This window comes from Rhineura floridana, chromosome 20 (genome assembly GCF_030035675.1).
Source record: "Rhineura floridana isolate rRhiFlo1 chromosome 20, rRhiFlo1.hap2, whole genome shotgun sequence".
NCBI lineage: Eukaryota > Metazoa > Chordata > Lepidosauria > Squamata > Rhineuridae > Rhineura > Rhineura floridana.
In genome coordinates, this window is record NC_084499.1 from 6,068,709 (window position 1) to 6,090,838 (window position 22,130).

A 22,130-nucleotide genomic window follows, 5' to 3' on the forward strand; every position below is an offset into this window, starting at 1 on the left:
AACGTGCTCATGACAGATGCAAGTCCCAAAATGCCCTGCAGGAACAAAAAGAGCGAGTTTACCGACTACAAATCCCAGCATGCAAAAGGAAAAGGAAGTTGATGGATCTGCCCCTCTGTCTCGCAACTTGCAAGGCGCTCTGGATAAACCAGAAGCCACGACCCCCTTGAATAGGGGGTGGGAGCCGAGCCCAGGAGTAATGGGGGTCCCCTCACCTAGGCCCTTCTTGAGGAGGTAAGAGTGGACTCGATCCTGACATTAGGATTCTCCTCCTGTCTCTCATCCTTGGGGAGGAAAGCAGCATATGAATGGAAACTCACTAGTGTCTGTCGCTTTGGCTTGGTTTGCTCTTGTGGGTACAGTTCTGAAGTTGTAGAATAGATATACCACTACTAAGGTGGGAGATATAACTTTGGAATGCTCCCTTATTTATTTTTTAAAGCTCCCTGCAAATAGAAAACTAGTACAGCAGGGGACAGGCTGAGTGTAACCATTGCTCCCTGATGTGCTACTTTTCTACTTTGTAGGGAACTCCTTTTTTATTTTGTTTTAATGTAGGATTGCATTCTGGAGGGGACCTCTCACTCTGCGGCATCTGTAGATCACACTTCACATTTGGAGGTTTAGTGGATGCATGAATGTAAAGGATGGAGATGTTTTAAAGCCCTGATCTGCAGATTATCCTGGGATGAATCTTTAACTAATATTCGCTGACTCTTTCAAAGGCTGTAATCTGGTTCATATTTAAACATAGTTTATTTGTAGTATTTTCCATTCCTTCATTGAGCTAGCATATGTTAACCACCTAGAGGGTTTGATGGTTAAGCAGTATATAAATCCTGTTAAATAAATAAAAAAGGTATTCAAGCAGGTATCACTGGTGCCCATTCCCCACCCCATTTTTTGCACACAACATCATCATCAAAATGCCAGCCTCTGCTTTTCTTTTTTACATTTAATCTAGATTTCCTACAGCAGAAAATCTGCTATGTGAAAAATAACCATAATCTAGATCTGCAGCAGCTGTTGGTGTGGAAGCTTCTTAGTGCAATAGTTTTGGTAGACGGTTTGTCACTTGTCTGGCAGTGTTTTGGTGGGTGGCCTGTATCACTTCCATTTGCTCCTCATGTGAGCACAACACCGCCGTTTTTGTTTCTGGCAGCCTGAAGGATATACACATCCCTATTTCCACTGATTGCCACATGGTGAAGGCATGCTCAGATTTCAGCAACCCAGTTCAGAGGAGCTGTTTTCTCAAGATCTCCATACATGAGGGGGATTATCTCAAGAGACTGTAATCACAGTACATGCATAGAGCATTTAAAAAAAATATCCAAGTATTTTTAAATACTTCAATATTTTAAAAAATGGAAATGAATATTAAGACTATAAGAAAATCTTGCTGGATCAGGCCAATGATCCATGTAGTCCAGCATCGTGTGCTCAGAGTGGCCAACCGGGAAGCCCACAAGCGGGTCATGAGCCAAGAGCGCCCTCCCCTCCTCCGGTTTCTGGGAATTGGTATTCAGAAACATACTGCCTCTTTCTGTGGAGGCAGAGCATAGCCATCATGGCTAGTAGCCATTTGATAGCCTTATCCTCTATATATTTGTTTGTTCCTCTTTTAAAGGCATCCAAGATGGTGGGCATCACTGCCTCCTGTGGGTGTGAATTTAAAGTTTAACTCTGCTCTGCATGAAGAGGTCCTTTCTTTTGTCGGTCCTGAATCCTCCAGCATTCAATATTGTGTGTTTTCCCCCCACCCTCGCCACCCAAGTACAAGCCTCCATTTTGTCCGTTGTAAAACATGATAACTAAGGCTGGTGACTTTTGCTTTTGTGTAAGTTTTTTCTTTACAAAGTGTGGGCACGCAGGTACAGAAATAGCTGTGCAGATGCCCAGAATGGAACAAGCTAGTGGAGGGTTAAGAAGAAGTGTTTGAGGGGAGGGGCAAAATAACACACCCACACATCGCCAAGCTCCGCCCACTGGCGTGAAAGGCAAGTGGAGAAATGACTGTTAAAACAGGGATGTGTGGAAGTTAACATGCCAAAAGTGCTTACACAAAGAAATCAGATCTGAATGACCCATTTGCAATATAAGGAACCACCTTTTGCCCCCAGATCTTTATAAAGTAATTCAGTCGTTTTTAATGTGCTGGGGAGACTTAGATTTCCAGCCTTTCAAAAGTAGGTGCAATTAGGTGGCCAGGGCTATAAAGGAATATTATATCCTACAGAAAAAGGACACCTTTTTGTAGATATATTCCTCTCTTGAGGTATGAGCCAGAAACAGTGCAGGAGATTTGCGATCAGATCTCCTGACACTAACAAAAAAAATGTTTTACATGTGTGTCGTTAATTAAGATTATGTTAACCTCCCCACTTATATGCATTGCCATTTTCTGGGTTTAAATTCCCATCCCCTTACTGCTGTTAGCCCCTCAGGAAAAATATACGGGTGCCTACATCATTTGGGCTTGTTTGTCATTGCTCTTTTGCTGCAGGGTTCATAGCAGCTGGGAGGTGAAGCACCCAGAAAAAGTGTATCAGAAAAGAGTTAAGCTCCCCCCCCCCCCCGGTGTGGCTGCTCTGATTAAAATCTGACCTCCCCCTGGCGGCTTTGAACTATTTATACAACAAAAATGTTGTTGAGATCTGATCACATTGCCAGCATTGCGCCTGCTGCAGCTCTGAGTTACACATTAGATAGTCCTTCCAATATTCACCAATTGATCAACAACCTGAAAAGTGGCTTGTTTGTGCTGACTGGTCTTGTGGCTTGAGAAATTTTTAAATTATTATGTATTTTCTTCCTTTAAAACTCAGGACACCTGTTGGGACCCAGAGAAACTGCAATGCAAGTTTCAAATCTCCAGTAAGTGTCTGACCATGCAGAAGCCTCTTTCCTGCCATTTCTTCTACAGAACAATACTCCTTCAGCCTAAGCATCAGCAGATAGCAGGTATAAGGAACCTTTGGCCCTCCTGCTGGACTACAGTTCCCATCCCCCCTGGCCATTGGCCATGCCTACTGGGACTGATGGGAGTTGTAGTTCAGCAACATCTGGAGGGCCAAAGGTTCTCCACTCCTGGCATATAGCAACTTGACACCTGGCCTTTAACACTGGAGAGATTTATATTTTAGGACCCTCTGTAGCTGTGGCTCTAATTTGTTTTAAACTGTTTTTAATGTTGCATTTTATATTCTTGTGGTGTGCCCTGGGACCTTTTGGGTTGAAGGCCAGGCAATACATTTAATAATAACAACAAAAACAGTAGGGGGAGGTTCTTCTGGGTGACCTACAGTCCGACTTTGGATGGAGTCCAAACATCACTTTGAGCTGCAGAGGTATCCAAAACCCAATGCTTATTCCGGCTGCAATCCTATGCACCCTTACCTGGGAGTAAGTCCCATTGAACTCTGTGAGTTTTCTTCCAAGTATGCATGAAACAATATAGGAGATGGCTTGAGTGCAGATGGAGGCGGACTCCTGACGAATGCAACTCTGCACTGGTGAGTGCCTATAATAAGACGTATTTTGGGGCAGTGCAGGCAGCAAAGAAACAACACATCACTGCCTCTATTCAATCTTCTATCTCTCGTCCAGCGGAGCTTTTTCAAACTGTCAAGGGGCTTTTACACTCTGCCCCTAAGGACGTGATTGAACCTTCTAAAGCATGCTGCGACAAATTTTCCAAGCACTTCCAGAATAAAATCTCTTGCATCCGTCAGGACTTAGACTCTAATGTTACAGCAATTGAACCAAATGAGGTCTCCAGAGCACAGTCTGGTCATGTTTTGTTGGATGAGTTTCAATCGGTGCAGCTTGAGGATGTGGACAAGGTGCTTGGACAGGTGCGTGCAACCACCTCTGTATTAGATCCTTGCCCCTCTTGGCTAATAAAAGCTAGCAGGGATGGCACTGCCGGCTGGGTCAGGGAAGTGATTAATGCCTCTCTATGTGAGGGGGTGGTCCCGAACTGTCTTAAGGCGGCGGTGGTGAGACCACTTTTTGAAGAAATCTTCCCTGGACCCTGAAAATTTGAATAACTACAGGCCGGTAGCAAATGTGCCATTCCTGGGCAAGGTTCTGGAAAGGGTGGTTGCATCCCAGCTCCAGGCTCTCTTGGATGAGACCGATTATCTGGATCCATTTCAATCGGGTTTCCAGCCCGGTTTTGGCATGGAGACAGCCTTGGTCGCCCTGTATGATGACCTTTGTCGGGAGAAAGACAGAGGGAGTGTAACCCCGTTGATTCTCCTTGATCTCTCAGCGGCTTTTGATACCATCGACCATGGTATCCTTCTGGAGAGGCTTGTGGATTTGGGAGTTGGAGGTACTGCTTGGCAGTGGTTCCGCTTCTATCTAGCAGGTCGCCTCCAGAAAGTAGTGCTTGGGGAGCACTACTTGACGCCCTGAGCGCTCCAATATGGAGTTCCGCAGGGATCATGCTCTTTAACATCTATATGAAGCCGCTGGGTGCTGTCATCAGGAGTTTTGGAGTGCGTTCGCATCAGTACGCTGATGATACGCAGCTCTACTTCTCCTTTTCATCTTCTTCAGGTGAGGCCGTCAAGGTGCTAAACCGATGCTTGGCTGCGATAATGGACTGCATGAGAGCGAACAAATTGAAGCTCAATCCAGACAAGACTGAGATGCTGTTAGTGAATGGATCCCCTGACCAGATGATGGATGTTCGACCTGTTCTGGATGAGGTTACACTCCCCCTGAAGGAGCAGGTGCGCAGCTTGGGAGTCCTTTTGGACCCGTCCTTGTCACTTGAGGCGCAGGTGGCCTCGGTGGCACGGAGTGCTTTTTACCAACTTAGGCTGGTGGCCCAGCTACGCCCATATCTGGACAGGGAACGTCTTACTTCAGTTGTTCATGCTCTGGTAACCTCGAAATTGGACTATTGCAATGCACTATACGTGGGGCTGCCCTTGAAGACGGTTCGAAAACTGCAGCTCATGCAGAATGCAGCGGCCAGATTAATAACTGGGACCAAGTGGTCAGAGCATATAACACTGATTCTGGCCCACTTGCGCTGACTGCCTATATGTTTCTGGGCCCGATTCAAAGTGCTGGTTTTAACCTATAAAGCCTTACACGGCACGGGCCCGCAATACATGATGAAACGTCTCTCCCGATATGAACCTACCCGTACACTGCGCTCAACAGCGAAGGCCCTCCTCCGAGTGCCTACTTATAGAGACACCCAGAAGGCGATTACAAGAAAGAGGGCCTTCTCGGTGGTGGCCCCCGAACTTTGGAACACCCTTCCTGACAAGGTTCGCCTGGCACCTACAATACTATCCTTTCGGCGCCAGGTGAAAACCTTCCTCTTTGCCCAGGCATTTTAACATGTTAACATTTTTTTTAACATTTTTAATATTTTAGTATTTTGTACTTAATGTTCTAACAGACAGTTAAATTGTAATCTGATGACCAGGTTGTTTTAAATTGTATTTGCTGTGTTTTTACTTGATGTGCACCGCCCAGAGCTTGCTATGGGCGGTATAGAAATTGAATTAAATAAATAAATAAATAAATGTTCAGGGTCAGCCTGCCAGGCTGTATCGCCACCTCTAAATTGAATATGAAACTTTGAATCTATTTCAGTCTTATTTTCAGCTGGAAAATTGACTTGGGGCCTTGTGGTGGTAGGCTTTTGTTTCTGGGATAAATGAACCCAAGTAAGCACTTCCAGAGTCATCATTCTTTGTTTTCATATGCCCAGTGATTCCTCTTCTTGCTTCCATTTTCTGTACCATCACTTATGTCAGTAGTGGGACCACCTGTGGATGGGGAATCTGGGATCCTCTAGATACTTATTTTTATTCTATTTATTTAAATGTATATATCATTTAATTACTAATGTACAAGGAATGCAACACAATGAAAATAACAATCAGTTAAAACTATAACATTAGAAATTAAAATGCCTGCTGGTATTCAGAAAGTCTTCAGTAGGCGCCGGACGTTCAACAGGGGGAGGGCCTGTCTGACCTCAATTGGAAAGGAGCTCCATAAAATTGGGCCCACAATACTGAACACATGGCTCCTGGTGGATACGAGCCGTGCATCCGAGCTACGGAGGACCACCAACATGATCAGGGATGATGGGTGTTGTAGTCCAATAACATCTGGAGGGCCATAGGTTCCCCAGATTACATCATTACACTGTGTTATATGACCATAATTTGTGAAATAGCAGTGTGCCTTTTCTTTTGAACCAGGGACTCTGTCGGGAGTTTGTGATGTGTGTGTCAGACTTGAGGAAGGAGACACCGGGAGTTGATGATCTGGGAAGTCTGAAAGTGTAGAACCCTCTCTAAAAGTTAATGACCAGAATATGATAAGAGGAGCCGTGCAGCTGAATCAGGCTAAAGGCCTGATCAGTGGCCAATCGGTTGCTTATAGGAAGCCCACAAGCAAGACAAGAGCGCAAAAGCTCTCTCATTCATGATCCTCAACAACTGGTATCCAGAGGGATACTGCCTCTGATTCTGGAGGTAATACAGCCATCATGACCAGCAGCCACTGATGGCCTTATCCTCCATGAATTTGTCTAACTGTAGTTTTAACTCATGTGAGTGCTATATAACACATTGCTTAATACAATGTATCTGTATTACTTTTTATCCTTAAAATTAGACCGTTACTGGTTTTATACTATATATAGTTGCTTTATATATGCTTTTATTGTACTGTAAATCACTTCAGGATGCCTCGTAGGAAGTGGTTCATCAATCAGAGGAACAATAATAAACTTGTTTAAGTTGAATTTAAACCAGCATTTCTGAAACTCTTAAACTAGCTCTCCTAGAAAATGCCAAACTTGTAAATATACTCAGAGCATTAGTGGTCAGATGAGATTTGCAGGGTGGTGTTGACATCCAAAGTGGCCTATTCCACAGTTTATGACATTTTAAAGACATCTCTGTGTGAGGACTTGGGAGATCAAAACTCATCGCTTTTTACAGAATAAAAGCTAGGATTGCTAGGATTCTGATATAGTCAAGAAAACTGGAGAGACTGAACTCCTGCAGCTCCTGGATTAGACTTCCTTGGCAGAAGTTATATGCCACACAGGGCTGGCCGATTTGGTTATATGCCACTTTTGTGGTGTGATCTTCTCCCCATCACAGAAATTGACAGGTTACATTCATGAAGTCCTTTTTACTGAAGGCTCTCGGCATCTTGACCAGTGCTAGGAGAGTGAAAGGTTAATCGCTCTCTTTGCTCAACAGGTTCCGTCTCCGACAGCCTGCCAGCCAGCCAATAAGGACACTCTGCAGCGTGAAATTGAGGTGCTGAAACGCAAAGACCTTGCTCTGGATCAGGAAATAGCGCAGTTATCAGCTGAGTATGTGTTTGGCCAGTTCTGATGGGGCAGCGTAACATCTGCATTTAAAAGTGCTCCAGCATCTGGAGAAGCGGAACTTGCCCTCTGACGTGGGTGGCTGCTGTTTTTACCAAAACTTCTTTTAGGAGGGGACAAAATTAACTTAGGTTGCAGTCCAATACACACTCACCTGGGAGTAAGTCCCAGTGAACCCAATGGAGCTTACTTCTGAGTAGCCAGTATTGGAGTTACGAGGGCAGAAGGATCATTAAAGGCTAGGGAGTGGAGCGGAAGGTGTGTGTGTTTTATTACTGATCCTGCTCAGGTAGCCTGTTTGTATAAAATAATAACAGTGATGATGATGATGATGCCCTGTGCCACTTTGACCTTTCTGAATTTGCTCTTACAGGGGATACAGCTTGGAAGAATTAGAAGACCACATTTCTCTGCTCCATGAATACAATGAGATAAAAGACAGTGGACAAATGCTTTTAGGCAGGCTGGGTAAGATCAGGCTGAGGAATCTTGCATGCTGGGCAGATGCACACCTCTCTCTTCAAACGCCCCTCTTTCGAGGGAGTCCTGACACAACTTTGCCATTTAGAGAGGCTTCCTTGTTAGATTTTGTTGCTCTTGTCCAGGGATGGGGAATCTGTTGCTAGACTGCAGCTCCCGTCCTCCCTGACCATTGGGCATATTGGCTGGGGCTGATGGGATAATATCTGGAGGAGGGCCACAGGTGCTCCATCTCTGCTTTAGCCCCACTCTGCTAACATGGCTGAATGCAGTGTTGTGATTCAGCAGGAATCCTGTCTGTAGTCTCCATGCACCTTTGCATTTTGGCTGGGGTAGAGTGTTGGACTGGGACCTGGAGGCTAGGGTTCACTCCGTACTCAGCCAGGAAGCTCATTGGATAGGGTTGCCAGGTCCATGGCCTGAGACTGATCCTGTATCTTTAGGAGAAGAGAAAGTCAACCATGTAATGGGAAAAACCACAAGGTGGAATTCTCCCTTCCCCCTGCACAACTTTTAAGGATACAGAAGACCTCTTGGTTGCCAGGCTCAGCTTCCAAGAGGTCTTCCGTATCTTTAAAAGTTGTGCAGGGGGAAGGGAGAATTCTACCTTGTGGTTTTTCCCATTACAGTGTTGCAAGAACACCTGCACTTGGCTGACTTTTTCTTCTCCTAAAGATACAGAATCAGTCTCAGGCCATGAACCTGGCAACCCTATCATTGGATGACTTTGGAATGGTCGCCACCTCTCAGCCTATCCCAGGGGTCGCCAAGCTTTTTGGACCAGAGGACATGTCTCAAATTGCTGTGGGTGTCGTGGCATAACACAACATGGCTGCCATGAGGGGCATGGCATAATTCAAATTTAGAGAGAGTACAGTCATTGCTGCTTGTCCTCCCCCCCCCCCCCGCCCAACCTTGTGTTTACCATGGGAAGTCAGCTATGTCCTGCTGGTTCTGATCGCGGACATTCAGTTTTCCCCAATGCCAATCCTAAACTAAAACCTAGGCTGCCATCCTGTACCCACTTTCCTGGAAGTAAATCTCACTAAACACAAGAGACTTACTTCTGAAGTAGACACATGTACCGTTGTACTACAAGTTGAATACAGTAAATTCTTAAGGAGTGCCTGGACATCAGCTCCTGACCACCCAGGACACATGCCTAACTGAGCCACGTTCCAAAGATTTCACATTTTGCATTTGCCATTGGGGGGGGGTGTGATTCTTTAACCCACAAAAGCAGGAAAAGAGCACTAAAGGGGAGGGGAAAACAAGCTGTTTAGGACCCCAAGGATTCCTACTGCCTGGTGTTCAGACAACTCACTTATCAATCACAGCTCTAACTTCACTCATTAGCTGACACATTGACAGGTGGGAGCAGCTAGGCTGGCTCATTTAATAGAAATACTGTAGGTTAGATGGGTACTTGCACAGTTTGCTTCAACTGTCTTTCTAGGAGGGCTAGAGACTTTTTAAACTGAAGCCCAGAGTCAGGCCCTGCCTGGGGATGCCATTTTATCCTCCCAGGGTTGTTGTGAGGATAAAATGGGGAGGGGGGGGCATGTATGCTGTTTTGAGTTTCTTGGAGGCATTGCTGTGCTCAAGAGAAGCTCCTTTTGCAGCACATTTTGAAACGGAAGCCCATCCCTTTCTCCTTCTGGATCTGCAGCCGGGTCTACACAAGGCAACAGGGCCTTGCATGCAAAGGGTCCTAGGCTCAGTCCCTGGCAGCATCTCCAGGCAGAGCTGGGAAGTGTCCCCTCTCTGAAACCCGGGAGAAACAACAACGGGGACTGGAAAGTTAAAGTTGACCTTAACAAAAAACACACAATGCTCAAAGAGGAGTTAAGGTGCATGTATGAAACATAAAATAAGATATAAACATATAATGGACATATATTATAAAAACACATATACATACATATAGTACACATAAAAAGAATTCTGCATGTGGTATTGAATCAATGCCCACATAAGGTGAAATACAAAAAAACAACAGAGCCATAAAATTCTGCAGATGGTAATAAATCAATGCCTATGCAAGATGAAGTACAATATAGGTGTATTAAATGCCACTCCCGACTTCTTGAAAGATTCCACCAATGCTTCCTCCGGAAAATTCTGCAAATTACTTGGGATGACAGACGGATTAATGTTAGCGTTTTGGAAGAAGCAAAGACTACCAGTGTTGAAACAATGATCCTTCAACATCAACTTCGCTGGACCGGCCATGTTCAAATGCCTAATCACCGTCTTCCAAAGCAGCTTCTTTACTCCCAACTTAAGGATGGAAAACGGAATATCGGTGGACAGCAAAAGAGGTTTAAAGATGTTCTCAAAGCAAATCTAAAAACAGGTAACATGAACCTCGACAACTGGGAAGTCTTGGCCCATGAACGTTCCAAATGGAGGTCGGCTATTATCAAAGGTGCTATGGAGTTTGAAGAAGCACGAGTACAGGGCGAAAGGGACAAACGAGCTAAGCGGAAGGCACGTCAAGCAAATCCTCATCGCGACCATCTTCCATCTGGAAACCTGTGTCCTCACTGTGGGAGGCTGTGTGGGTCCAGAATTGGCCTCCACAGTCACTTACGGACCCACCGTTAAAGACGTTCTCTTGGAAGACAATCTTACTCGGCCACAAGTGGCCGCCAATGAAAATGAAATGTTTATATTTTATTTTGTGTTTTATACATGCACCTTAACTCCTCTTGGAGCATTGTGAAATCCTGGAGAGCCCTTGCCAGTCAGTGTAGACAGTACTGAGCTAGATGGACCAGGAGTCTGTCTCAGCATAAGGTGGCCTCCAATGTTCCTAGGTGGTAGAATTCACTCTTCCACTGCAGACAGCAGATGCGTGATCGCATGTTGAAAATGCCCTAGTAATGGAATACTAGCGCAGCAGGCACAAGGCAGGGATAGAACCTCTCTCTGGTGGTGCTTTGTTTTGTATTTTTGGGGAGTTTTTCGTGGGGGGGAGCTTTCAACCCTGCATTCTGCAGTTTGTAAGTCAAGAATGAGAAGGAGATCATCTGAGATGATCTCACTGGGATGGAGAACTATTCCTCTTCTGACAGCGATACAAACAGTAACCAGAGCCAGTGCAATGATTTATGGGAGACAGTTATGGGAGCAACAGGAGTTGTAATGTTGGACATATCCTCAGCCATTGCCTTATCTGTGGTTCCCCCCCCCTCCCCAAATCTTCTAGCGGTGATCAGAGGAGTCACCACAAGGGAGCTGTATCCTGAATTCGACTTGGATGTGAACGACTAGAAGAGAAGTGGGACACTGCAGCCTCTAGACTATCGAAGTCCCAAATGGTGAGAACACAAGTACTGCAAGTTTGGGATTTTCCAGGAAGCACTTGATGGAGCAATGGTTTAACCCTTTTCTTATATAATGGATGGAGAAGCTGTTGAGCTCAATTATTTACTGCGTGTTGGGAAAAGGCTGTTCCCTGCATTAACTATTCAAGTTGTGACTCTCTTGCAGGAGTCTGCACTGGATTCCCTGGCTCTCTGTTACAGTCTGGTGGTTCATGGAAGCAGGCTCGGGTATTTGAGTCCCAGTGCAGTATCCAATCTGTTTCTGTGTGCCAAGTGTGCACCTGAATGGGCTAAACAGAAGCTTCTGCAGTTCAAAAGTTGAGTAAAGAGAGTATGTTTGAGGGTGGTGCTCTCTGTTCGTACATTTTAGCAATCCCTTTCCTGTTGCTGCCTCTGTCACAGTATGTTGAAATTAGAGCTTTTTGCAGTAATGGGGTGGGGGAGATAGCATGGGTTGTGTCCAGTGCTACTCCTAGTCAGAGTAGATCCCTTGAAAATAATGGACATGACTAACTTTGTTCCATTAATTTCAGTGGGTCTACTTAGTTGGGTGCAACCGCATGTGCACAGAGGAAGTAGATGCGACTGAGAAACTGAACTTGAACATGTTACCAGTAAATGGGGGGCTAGAGGAAGGAAGCTGACTAGGGATTGTAGCCAATGCTAATCATACTCATAGCAGACCCATTGAAATTAATGGGCATGACTAACAGGCACATTAATTTCAGTGGGTCTACTCTGTTTAGAACTGAAGTTGGATACAATCCTAGAAGACCAACTTGTCTGTGAAAGCTTTATATATCTAGTATGTTGGTGAGTAGATTGTTGTAACAAAGCTAGATATAGCCTCAGTTGTTTGGAAATAAATGTTAAAAGCACTGGTCTGTACTAATTTGTGCCTTCCGCCATTATTGAGATGAAGTCAGTATGTAACAGTATTCTGTTAAAATGATCACACTCTTGCAAGACTGAAACCTTTGCATATTGATCTCTAGGGCAGTCTTCCCTAACCTAGTGGGCTCCAGATGTTGCTAGATTCCAATTCCTGTAAGCCTCAGCCAGTGTGCCGAATGGTTAGGGATGATGGGAGCTATAGGCCAAGCCATTTGAGGGAAGAATAGCAGTGGGCTTGTAAACTGAAGGAGTTGCTCTTTCCTACAAGGGGGTAGAGTCCCAGTACAGTCCTTGTTGACAACTGTGGTTTTAAATTGCACTGGTTGCCACTTCTATCAAACAATGCAAGCAATTTAGGGCTTTCAGCACAAATGTCCAGGAACAAAGAATGCATAGGGTATAATGATTAGATTGCAGATTTCCATTTTTAATCCCAGGGGTTCTCAGGCTGAATGGGATTATAGTATTTTTTTCTATTTTTCTACGTAACCAGAGTTACTCTTAAAATGACTTCCACACGCCAGTTTTGGCACTTATTTATTATTACTTGAATTTTCACTGTGCTTCCTTCAAATATCCAACCCATCAATCGCTTCAAGCAGCAACTGCCCAGGCTGCAACCCGGAAGGATAAAAAAAAAGTGACTAAGGAGAGAAATGATGCAGCGGAAACTTCCAGACGTACAAAATCTCAGTTTGTACCAACTAAGTTTTAGAACCTGTAGCTTAGAACTGCTTGTCTGCTTTCACTTTGCCCTTGCAGTTTTTATGGGCGCGGCAGCCTCCAAAGGTAGAGCCATGGCAGTAACTTTGCTTTGCCAATTCAGGCATCACACCAAACCACAGTTAGCAGAAATCATGGTTTGGAAACCAAGCTATGATTTCTGATCCTAGATTGCAGGCTTATTGCAAACCATGGTTTTGTAAATTCAGCCATCATTACCAAGGCATTCCCTTAACTGTGAGTGATGTCAGAATTTTGTGACTTTTTCTTGCTCTCACTTATGCACACACACACACAGAGCACAAATCAAGCATTCAGGCTTGCATTTAATAATAAACGTATAATAAAATGAGTTTCAGAAATGTTATCATGGTGATAGGAATAATAAAGCATCGTATCTCAGTGGGAATTCACAGATGGGTGTTTTGTTTTTTGAGATGCATCTAAGTAACAACCAGGCTGTTGCTTTATGCCGCGAACTAACTGGCTCCACATATCCTCTTGCTGAAACATTCAAGCTTCAACAGAAAACCTTGAACTGCACCTGAAGCTGGGCATGTTTTGTCAGTCTTCCTTAAAGCAGTTTTATCGAATAGCACATGACAGGGCAGCAAGCTTCAAGTGCAAAGCAGTTAAGGTGGAGAGTTCCAGGGCGCTTTCCTTGCCTGCACTTCACCACTTTCCAAGTGCTACAAGATACTCACCATTTTACCACTGAGCTTGCAGGCAAGGCATCTTCCCTCTCCCTCACCTGCGTGCTGTCTACAACTGAGCCTGCTCTAGTCTCTTTCTCTCTCTCATAATCAGTGCTGGCTTCCTCATGAACCAGGTTATTTTGGATCTCAGTTTCTACTTTATGCCTGGACTTCAGGATTGCATTCCGGATGTTCTGTAGGTTCCATTGTGTTCTTAAGAGGACATCGTCCACCGTGAAAACACCATCTCGTATCCGTCTCACTTGTGTGCAGACAGCAACTGACTTCATCTCCAAACCAATCTCGTGAACTATCTTCCGGAGGTATTGTTGAGTCTCATGCAAACAGTGGATTTCTAAGGAGACAGAAACAATTGTCAGTTGGTGGAGGCAGTGATGGGGGTTTCCTGGAAAATTTTCTGGAGAATTGTCCATGTAATTTCCATAGGGTAATTTGCACTAGAAAATTTTCTGATGCCCTAGATGCTAGAGAGTAATCTAACATAGCATACTAATTTTACTTGCATTTTGTAAACAAAAATAAATACTTGGAGTTATAGCCAACTCATTTCTGCTCAGAGTAGAACCACTGAAATGAACACATGACTAACATAGGTCCTTTCATTTCAGTGAGTAGAACTGAGTTGGATGCAACCCTTTGAAATTGCCAAGCTTGCCTTACGTATTTGCAGTTGGCATCCATTAATTGTTACTTATGTCCTTATGAGATAAAACCTTTCCCACAGACAAAGCCCTGGAAAACTTTCTGCCCCACATCACTGGGTGGGGGCTGTGTGCTGAATCAAAGCCAAAACATAACTTAGAAGTTGAAATTACTGCTCTCTGAAATGATATGTTACATTTTTATCTCACTTTTCCCCTAAGGATCTCAGAGCAGCACACCTGAATACATACACACACACATGTACCACTCCCCGGTATATCAGCTTCACAATAACCCTGGGGTGATAGCTTGGGCTAGGCTAGGCTGAGAGTGAATGACCAGCCCAAGGGAGTTTAACCACTAAATGGAGATTTGAACCTGTGTCTCTTCACCCAACCTGACACTACCCATTGCACTTACTCTCAAAATAGAGGTGACTGAAGACCTTGAGTTTACCGGGGAGACAGCAAATGCTTCCACTGCAATTGCCACTAGAAATCCCGATTAAAATCCATTCTGGTCTCCAGCTGCTAGGAATTGGACTGGGGGCAAGGATTGAAATTCTATCTTGTAAATGTAACATATCGTGTCCTTGGCCCAGTTGTCCGACACTGGACTTCCATCTGTGGTAGAACCTCATCAGCTGACTCCCTACCTGAAAAGAACTTAAGTCAGAAGTTCTTTTGTTGCTTTCCTCATCTTGAGGTTGAGGCATTGGCAAATTGGGTGTTTGAATTTTGTTGTCCTCTAGATTGAAATCTTAGGGATTTCCAAGGTGGTCTGTAGGGACAGAAGTTGTGTGCTCCGCTCCTGAAGCGTGAAGGATGAAAGGTACGCTACAGTTGAGAATGCCCAAAGGGACACATCCTTTTTTTTCTGGGTTGTAGTCGGCATTGCATTTTTCTTGTCCTTGGCCTCCGCTAGTATGTCCTTCAATGCTTCTTCCCCTTCTTCCCATCAAAGGGTTTGGTTGCTAAAACTAGTTGTGAATTGGGATCAGTGTCCCAGATGGCATAGCCATACAATCCTCCTTGCTACTATCTCCACTGCTAGGACTGGAGAAGAAAACTGGGTTGCATCCACTGATGCACCTGCCACAAAAGCTACTACTCTTGAAATCTTGAGAGCTGTCTTTTGGAGACGATCCGGGTCTTAGTTAAGTTCCATGAGTATGCCATCTGTCCACAGCATAGATGCTCTGGAGAAAATGGAAGCTGTACAGGACGCCCTGAGTGCAAGTGCCACCGCTTCATGCACTCATTTAAGCATGAAGTCCAACTTGTGTTCCATAATGTCACAGAGTTGACTTTCCCATTCTTTGAAAGGAAACGTTTAGACACCAACACTGAAATAGGTGCATCAACGACTGGGAACTTCAGGGTTCCATCGTTTCTGAATAGAACATGTAATATTATTTATTGCATTTGTATACCATCCCATAGCCAAAGCTCTCTGGGCTGTTTACAACAAATACTTGTTGGTACATGATAATGATTTGTTAGATTGCAAGAGAGCCTGCCATTCCGTCTTGACCAGCTTCTTTATTAGGTTGGGCACCCAAGCTACTTTCTTCATTAGTGTGGGAGCAAGTAGGGCCATTTCCACGCTGGATGACATAGTAAGTGTAGGTTCAGAAGAGGGCTCTTTTCATTCTAGCACCGTTATAGCCTTCATAAGTAATGGCATAAAATGACTGTTGTGGAATAGTAATGCGGAAACCTAGAATCAGAGTTGGAAGGGGACTATAAGGCCATCGAGTTCAACCCCCTGCACAATGCAGGAATCCAACTTAAAGCATACCTGACAGGTGGCTGTCCAGTTGCCTCTTGAAGGCCACCAGTGTTGGAGAGCCCACCACCTCCCTAGGTCATTGGTTCCATTGCTGTACCACTCTAACAGTCAGGACATTTTTCCTGATGTTCAGCCGAAATCTGGCTTCCTGTAACTTGAGCCCATTATTCTGTGTCCTGCACTCTGGGATGATTGAGAAGAGATCCCGGCCCTTCTCTGTGTGGCAACATTTCATGTACTTGAACTAGTGCTATCATATCTCCCCTCAGTCTTCTCTTCTCAAGGCTAAACATGCAGAGTTCTTTCAGTCTCTCCTCATAGGGCTTTGTTTCCAGTCCCCTGATCATCCTCGTTGCCCTCCTCTGAACCTGTTCCAGTTTGTCTGCATCCTTTTGAAAGTGTGGTGTCCAGTGTGGTGTACGCAGCACTCAAGATGAGGCCTAACTAGTGTTGAATAGAGGGAAACCAATGTTTCACGCAATTTGGAAACTATACTTCTGTTAATGCAGCCTAAAATAGCATTTGCCTTTTTTGCAGCCACATTACACTCATATTCAGTTTGTGATCAACAACAATCCCAAGATCCTTCTTGCATGTAGTATTGCTGAGCCAAGTATCCCTCGTCTTATAACTGTGCATTTGGGGTTTTTTTCCTAGGTGCAGAACTTTGCACTTATCCCTGTTAAATTTCATTCTGTTGTGTTCAGCCCAATGCTCCAGCCTATCAAGATCCCTTGAATTTTGTTTCTGTCATATTAGCTGCTCCTCCCAATTTTGTATCATCTGCAAATTTGATAAGCATTCCCTGCACTTCCTCGTCCAAGTCATTAATAAAAATGTTGAAGAGCACTGGGCCCAGGATCGAGCCCTGCAGTATCCCGCTCATTACCTCCCCCCAGTTTGAGAAGGAATCATTGATAAGCACTCGTTGAGTACGATTCTGAAGCCAACTTGCTCCTCCACATCAGAATCCTCGCTCCATTCCACTTCTTCAGTAACTGGAATACTACCACAATACTTCAATAATCTATCTTCCAGTAGTGGATGAACAGATCTAGATACTGTTGAGTTTGACCTCACCTGATCCCTAAGGATATTGTGGGTATCTGAGGAGAAATGTGGTTGTACCAGTACAAAGCCATTGTAAAAGATTGCACATTATTGGATACATTCTGCAGATCAATAGGCATATTTGGCACTGGCATGTTATTGGATAACAATTCAGCTGACAACTCAGCCATTAAAGCCTCTTTTAGGTGTCTGATCAATGTAGATGTGAAAAAAAACCCTCATTGTTGTACTATGTTTTGACCAGAGGTGGCAGCAGAGGAAACAGTCATCAGTGGTAAATCAGGAAGCATAGGGTTATGCTTAGGGTTATTGGTGGTGGTGTAGTACCCCCTGTTGATGAGAGGTGGCAGCTGTTGTTGCAATATCTGGCCAGAAGGGGCAGCAACCTCCACACCATTTAACCCAGTTTTAACTGAATGGCTAGGGGGAGCAGACTGAATATCCAGTGTCTTCCTCAGGGGAAAAATTAAATTGTCATGTGGGTCTGGGACTGGCCTCCCCTTGTGATCTAGACAGCTTCTCTAGTGGAGTCTGTTCCTTGTCTGCTGCCATTTTTTGTTTAGCACTCATCCCCGCTACTGTGGGATAACTTTGGATCCATTCCGCTTTCTCGCGCACTGCCACTACCACAGACCTGTTCTGGCCTTGCACAAACACTTGCCTCCGCTACCGTGGGATCATTCAACACATGTTGCGCTGCTATCGCCAGGTAACTCCAAAATGGTGGGCACTACTGACTTTGGCGTGCTTTATGATTTCCTTCTCCCCATCCCCTCCGGGCACCTGCCTGGTCATGGATGAGGACCCTGGCTGCCATTTTCTTTGCATTCTTAGGCATATTGGGGCTTTAAATTTGAAGGTCTGCTTTCAAATGATTTTGGTGTTGCTTAAAGCCAAGGGCTCCAATTAATTAGTAATCAAATGGGGAACTTAATTCTTGAAGTGAGATCAGATAGGTAATTAATTAGAACTTGATTGATTAGTGGGGTAGACAATCGGTGTGGGAAATTGATTCTTAGGCTCAAATAAAATCAATTAAATAGTATTTGATTAAGGGAAACAATTCAAAAAGTTTCTTAACAGTAGTAGTGGGAAAGTAACAGTTAAACTAGCAGTTGAAATAGTTTCCTATGTAGCCAGACACACACTCCTCCAAGAAAAAACTCTCAGCTCACACACACACACTTTTCCAGACCAGGTTCAGAAGATTCAAAGGCCAGAAGAGCATCTGCAAAAAACAGGTCCTGTTCAAGCAAGACAGGAAAAATGAACTGAGGCTCCAAGGGAGGGGGTACCCAGAAGCATCTTGGAGCAATTATGTTTTTCCTGCCCTCAAGCGACTGCAGGGTAACAACCCACTTGGTGGTTTCCTAGTGCCCGCTCAAGAAAATGCTTTATACTCTGGTGTAGTGAAGCAGGAATGCGGAACAGCAATTTTTCTCCATGGCAGGAGCAATGCAATCATCTGCAGGAGTGGTATTTGGCTGTGTTGTAAGCTTTGACGGGGGGCAGGTACAGGACATGTTGTGCTCATTCATTAATTTACCCTCTGAAAACCAGTTGCTGACAACCACAGGAGGCGAAAGTGCTCTTGAGCTCAGGTCTGTCTTGCGGGGTTCCCACAGAAGAAATCCTGGGAATTGTAGGCTCCCCTCACAAAGCTACAAATTCTCAGCACCCTTAATAAACTACCGTTCCCATGATTCTTTGGGGGAAGTCGCGTGTTAAATGTGCATTAGATGTGCTTTAAATGTATGGTGTGGACCTCTAGCTTAGTATTCTCTGCTGTGAATAGGGAGGCACTCTCTGGACTCTTGGGCAAAGGTCTCTCTTAGCTACCTGACCCGTTAAAAACCAAAACAAAACTGGAAATGTCAGGAATTGAGGGGCAAACCCAGCTAACTCACGGCATGAACAGAACAACTTCTATTTGAGCAGAACCTCGCCCCCCTCCCCTCCCCATGCATATCTTCTGCACTGCCCGTAAATCTCCTCTTGAGAATTGGGGGAACCCCACCATCGCCACCAATAGCAAATTTGGGTGGGTTCATGGGAGGGGAAAGTGTGTTGAGTGAGTGAAGGGGTTCCATTCGCACAGAGACTTTGCTGGATAAAACCGGGCAGCTGGCAAGGCATGTGCAAACCTCATGTTCCACCACTGAGCTGTGGTTCCTCTTCCATCCCATTATTTTAAGACAATGTCATATTGGGACTGGGGAGATCCAGGCTGTTAATAATAATAGGAGCTAGAAACTTGATTTAAAAAAACCACACCTGGAAATCTGCTTTGATATTTGAAACATGGCCCTAGCCATACCTAGCTGGAATTCAGGAGGTGCAAACTGGATACATCGCACTGCTGTGATCAAAGGGGGGGTTTTCTCCATGGGACGAATTAACCCTCTCACAGCCAGCTCGTAGGCCTCTTGAGTTTTCAAGTCAATGTTAGCATACCTGGAAGGAGGCAAAGGGAGACAATGGATCAGAGAAGTGGAACGTCCCTGCTACTGGATTTGCAGGGCTAATTTTTCACTCATTCACACAATACATTTTGCCAACCCAAGCAGATCCTGCTATCTCACAGATGGCTCTCCTATAGGCAAAACGCAGCATTTGTGAACTACAATCAACAGCCATTCACCAAAATTGTAGAAGTCAGGAGGAATGTCACAGAGCTCATGAGCACTGCTGGTGACTGCATTTATGACTGCCCAGTACGCAAAATGTTTTTACACCCTGGGGTGATCAGAAATGCTTGCAAAAAATTGTGTGAGCTGACCCTTAGTATCATGACCCAGAGATGAAATTGCCAGGTTCTGACATAAATAATGGTTTTAGTCATTCAGTTTTTAAGGCCTCGTGATCACTTGGGTGGTCTGAGCCCTTGTGCCTCTGGAACTGGGGGCTCACATGACTGAATGCTGTTTCATACAAAACAAAAATCCCTGCAGATAGAAAACTAGCTTGTCAAAGGAAATAGTCTAGGCTTTGTCTGCTAGTTTTCTATGTACAAAATTTTTAGGGTTTTTTGCATGAAGGAACATTCAGTCACATCAGCCCTCAGCTACAGTGTGGTACATTCAGAGGGTGACAACCTTAATAACTTAGACCAAGACTCACATGATTTTTGTAAATGAGCTATCAAAATAGCTACTTTCCTGCTGCATCTCTTTTTTTGATCGGGTCACTAGCTTAGTAGATGGTGGAAATGCTGTAGATGTCATCTATCTAGATTTCAGCAAAGTGTTTGACAAAGTCCCCCACGACCTTTTGATTAGCAAACTAGTCAAATGCGGACTACATGGAAATACTGTCAGGTGGATTCACAACTGGTTGGAAAACTGTACTCAAAGAGTGGTCGTCGGTGGCTCTGCTTTGGACTGGAAGGAGGTTTCGAGTGGAGTGCCACAGGGTTCTGTCCTGGGGCCGATACTCTTCAACATTTTTATCAATGACTTAGATGATGGGGTGGAGGGAAGCCTTATGAAGTTTGCGGATGATACGAAACTGGGAGGGATAGCTAACACAATGGAAGACAGGAATAAAATCCAAAGGGACCTAGATAGACTAGAAAATTGGGCTGAAATTAATAAAATGACATTCAATAAAGACAAATGCAGGATTCTGCATTTAGGCCACAAAAACAAAATGCACAGGTACAGGATGGGAAATACTCGGCTTAGCAGTAGTGCGTGTGAGAAGGACCTTGGAATTGTAGTGGATCGCAAGTTGAACATGACCCAGCAGTGTGATGCTGCGGCAAAAAAGGCAAACACGGTTTTGGGCTGCATAAACAGAGCTATAGTTTCCAGGTCGAGGGAAGTAATAGTCCCACTATATTCTGCATTAGTCAGGCCTCATCTGGAATACTGCGTTCAGTTCTGGGCGCCTCATTTTAAGAAAGATATAGACAAGTTAGAGCGGGTTCAGAAGAGGGTGACGAGGATGATAGCCGGTATGGAGAACAAGTCTTATGAGGAAAGGTTGAAGGAACTTGGCATGTTCAGTCTGGTGAAGAGAAGGCTGAGGGGTGACATGATTGCACTCTTTAAGTACCTGAAGGGCTGTCACATAGAGGAGGGTACAGATTTGTTCTTTGCTGCCCCAGAGGGTAGGACTAGGTCTAATGGTTTTAAGTTGCAGGAGCGTAGATTCAGATTGGACATTAGAAGGAACTTCTTGACAGTACGGGCACTTCGGCAATGGAACCGACTGCCTAGGGAGGTGGTGGGATCCCCTTCGCTGGATGTCTTCAAGCAGAGGCTTGACATCTATCTGCGGGAGATGCTCTAGCTGTGGATTTCCTGCTGTGAGCAGGGGGTTGGACTTGATGGCCTACAAGGCCCCTTCCAACTCTATGATTCTATGATTCTCTGTACCCTCTTGCAGCAGCCTGCTGTATATGTACTCTGGGTTCAACCCACTAGTTTCTATAGTGGATGCTAAGGACGGATGGAGCATTCTGTCTCTCCTCCATCAGCCAGCTCACTTGCCTGCATGGAATTCCTGGTCACCTATGCCTACCAGGCCAGTGCTTTAACACAAGGCTCAGTTTTCTATACCACACACTCTTCCATGGAAAGTTGAAGCGCAGACGTTTGCCCTTGAAGTTTCCAGCTGGACATAGCTACTGCCTCCCAAATGTTTTCCATGGAGAAATCAGAACTTGATTAGGTTGTTACAGATGTCTCCAACTAGCCTGACATTAATATCCTCCCTGCCCCCACCCACCCCAAATATCTACAGGACCTCTTCCATAGAAAGGATATCCTCACCCAAGCTGATCCTTCACACAAACCACCAAATGATTATTTATCCTTCAAATCCAAAATGTACAGTACAGGTATGTGCCTAAAGGCTGTCTACCTCCCTTGTTTCAACCCATGTTTACACAGTTTCCATTTTAATAAAACCTTAATATATAAAATTAGAGAGAGCAAGGGCAGAGCTCCCAACTTTTTACCAGTTTTCTTCATAATCACTTTGCTAAAGCAATATTAGTTTTTCTCAGAGCAATATTCTGTCATATTCTAAAGCTACAAGCAAGTAAGTCTAGCTGCAGAAGCATCAGGCTAGTTCTCAATGAGGTGGCAAGCCTCC

At 44.7% G+C, this 22,130-nt stretch overlaps 2 protein-coding genes across 2 annotated transcripts in view; one reads left to right on the forward strand and one right to left on the reverse strand.

Annotated features, from left to right (window-relative positions):
• Nucleotides 1–200: 200 nt before the first annotated feature.
• SWI5 (SWI5 homologous recombination repair protein) lies at nt 201–13,850 on the forward strand. The gene is made up of 6 exons (XM_061604282.1): nt 201–234; nt 2,829–2,877; nt 4,567–4,742; nt 7,254–7,369; nt 7,758–7,852; nt 11,076–13,850. Exons 3-6 carry the CDS (start codon nt 4,608–4,610, stop codon nt 11,138–11,140), a joined length of 411 nt encoding a protein of 136 aa, XP_061460266.1. The 5' UTR covers nt 201–234; nt 2,829–2,877; nt 4,567–4,607; the 3' UTR covers nt 11,141–13,850.
• The window catches only part of TRUB2 (TruB pseudouridine synthase family member 2), a 40,723-nt gene continuing 31,204 nt past the window's right edge, over nt 12,612–22,130 (reverse strand). The window contains exons 7-8 of the mRNA XM_061604279.1: nt 19,348–19,484; nt 12,612–13,860 (exon numbers count right to left, since the gene is read on the reverse strand). Coding sequence (XP_061460263.1) covers nt 13,511–13,860; nt 19,348–19,484 — 487 coding nt within the window. The 3' untranslated portion in view covers nt 12,612–13,510. The remainder of the gene's footprint in view (nt 13,861–19,347; nt 19,485–22,130) is intronic.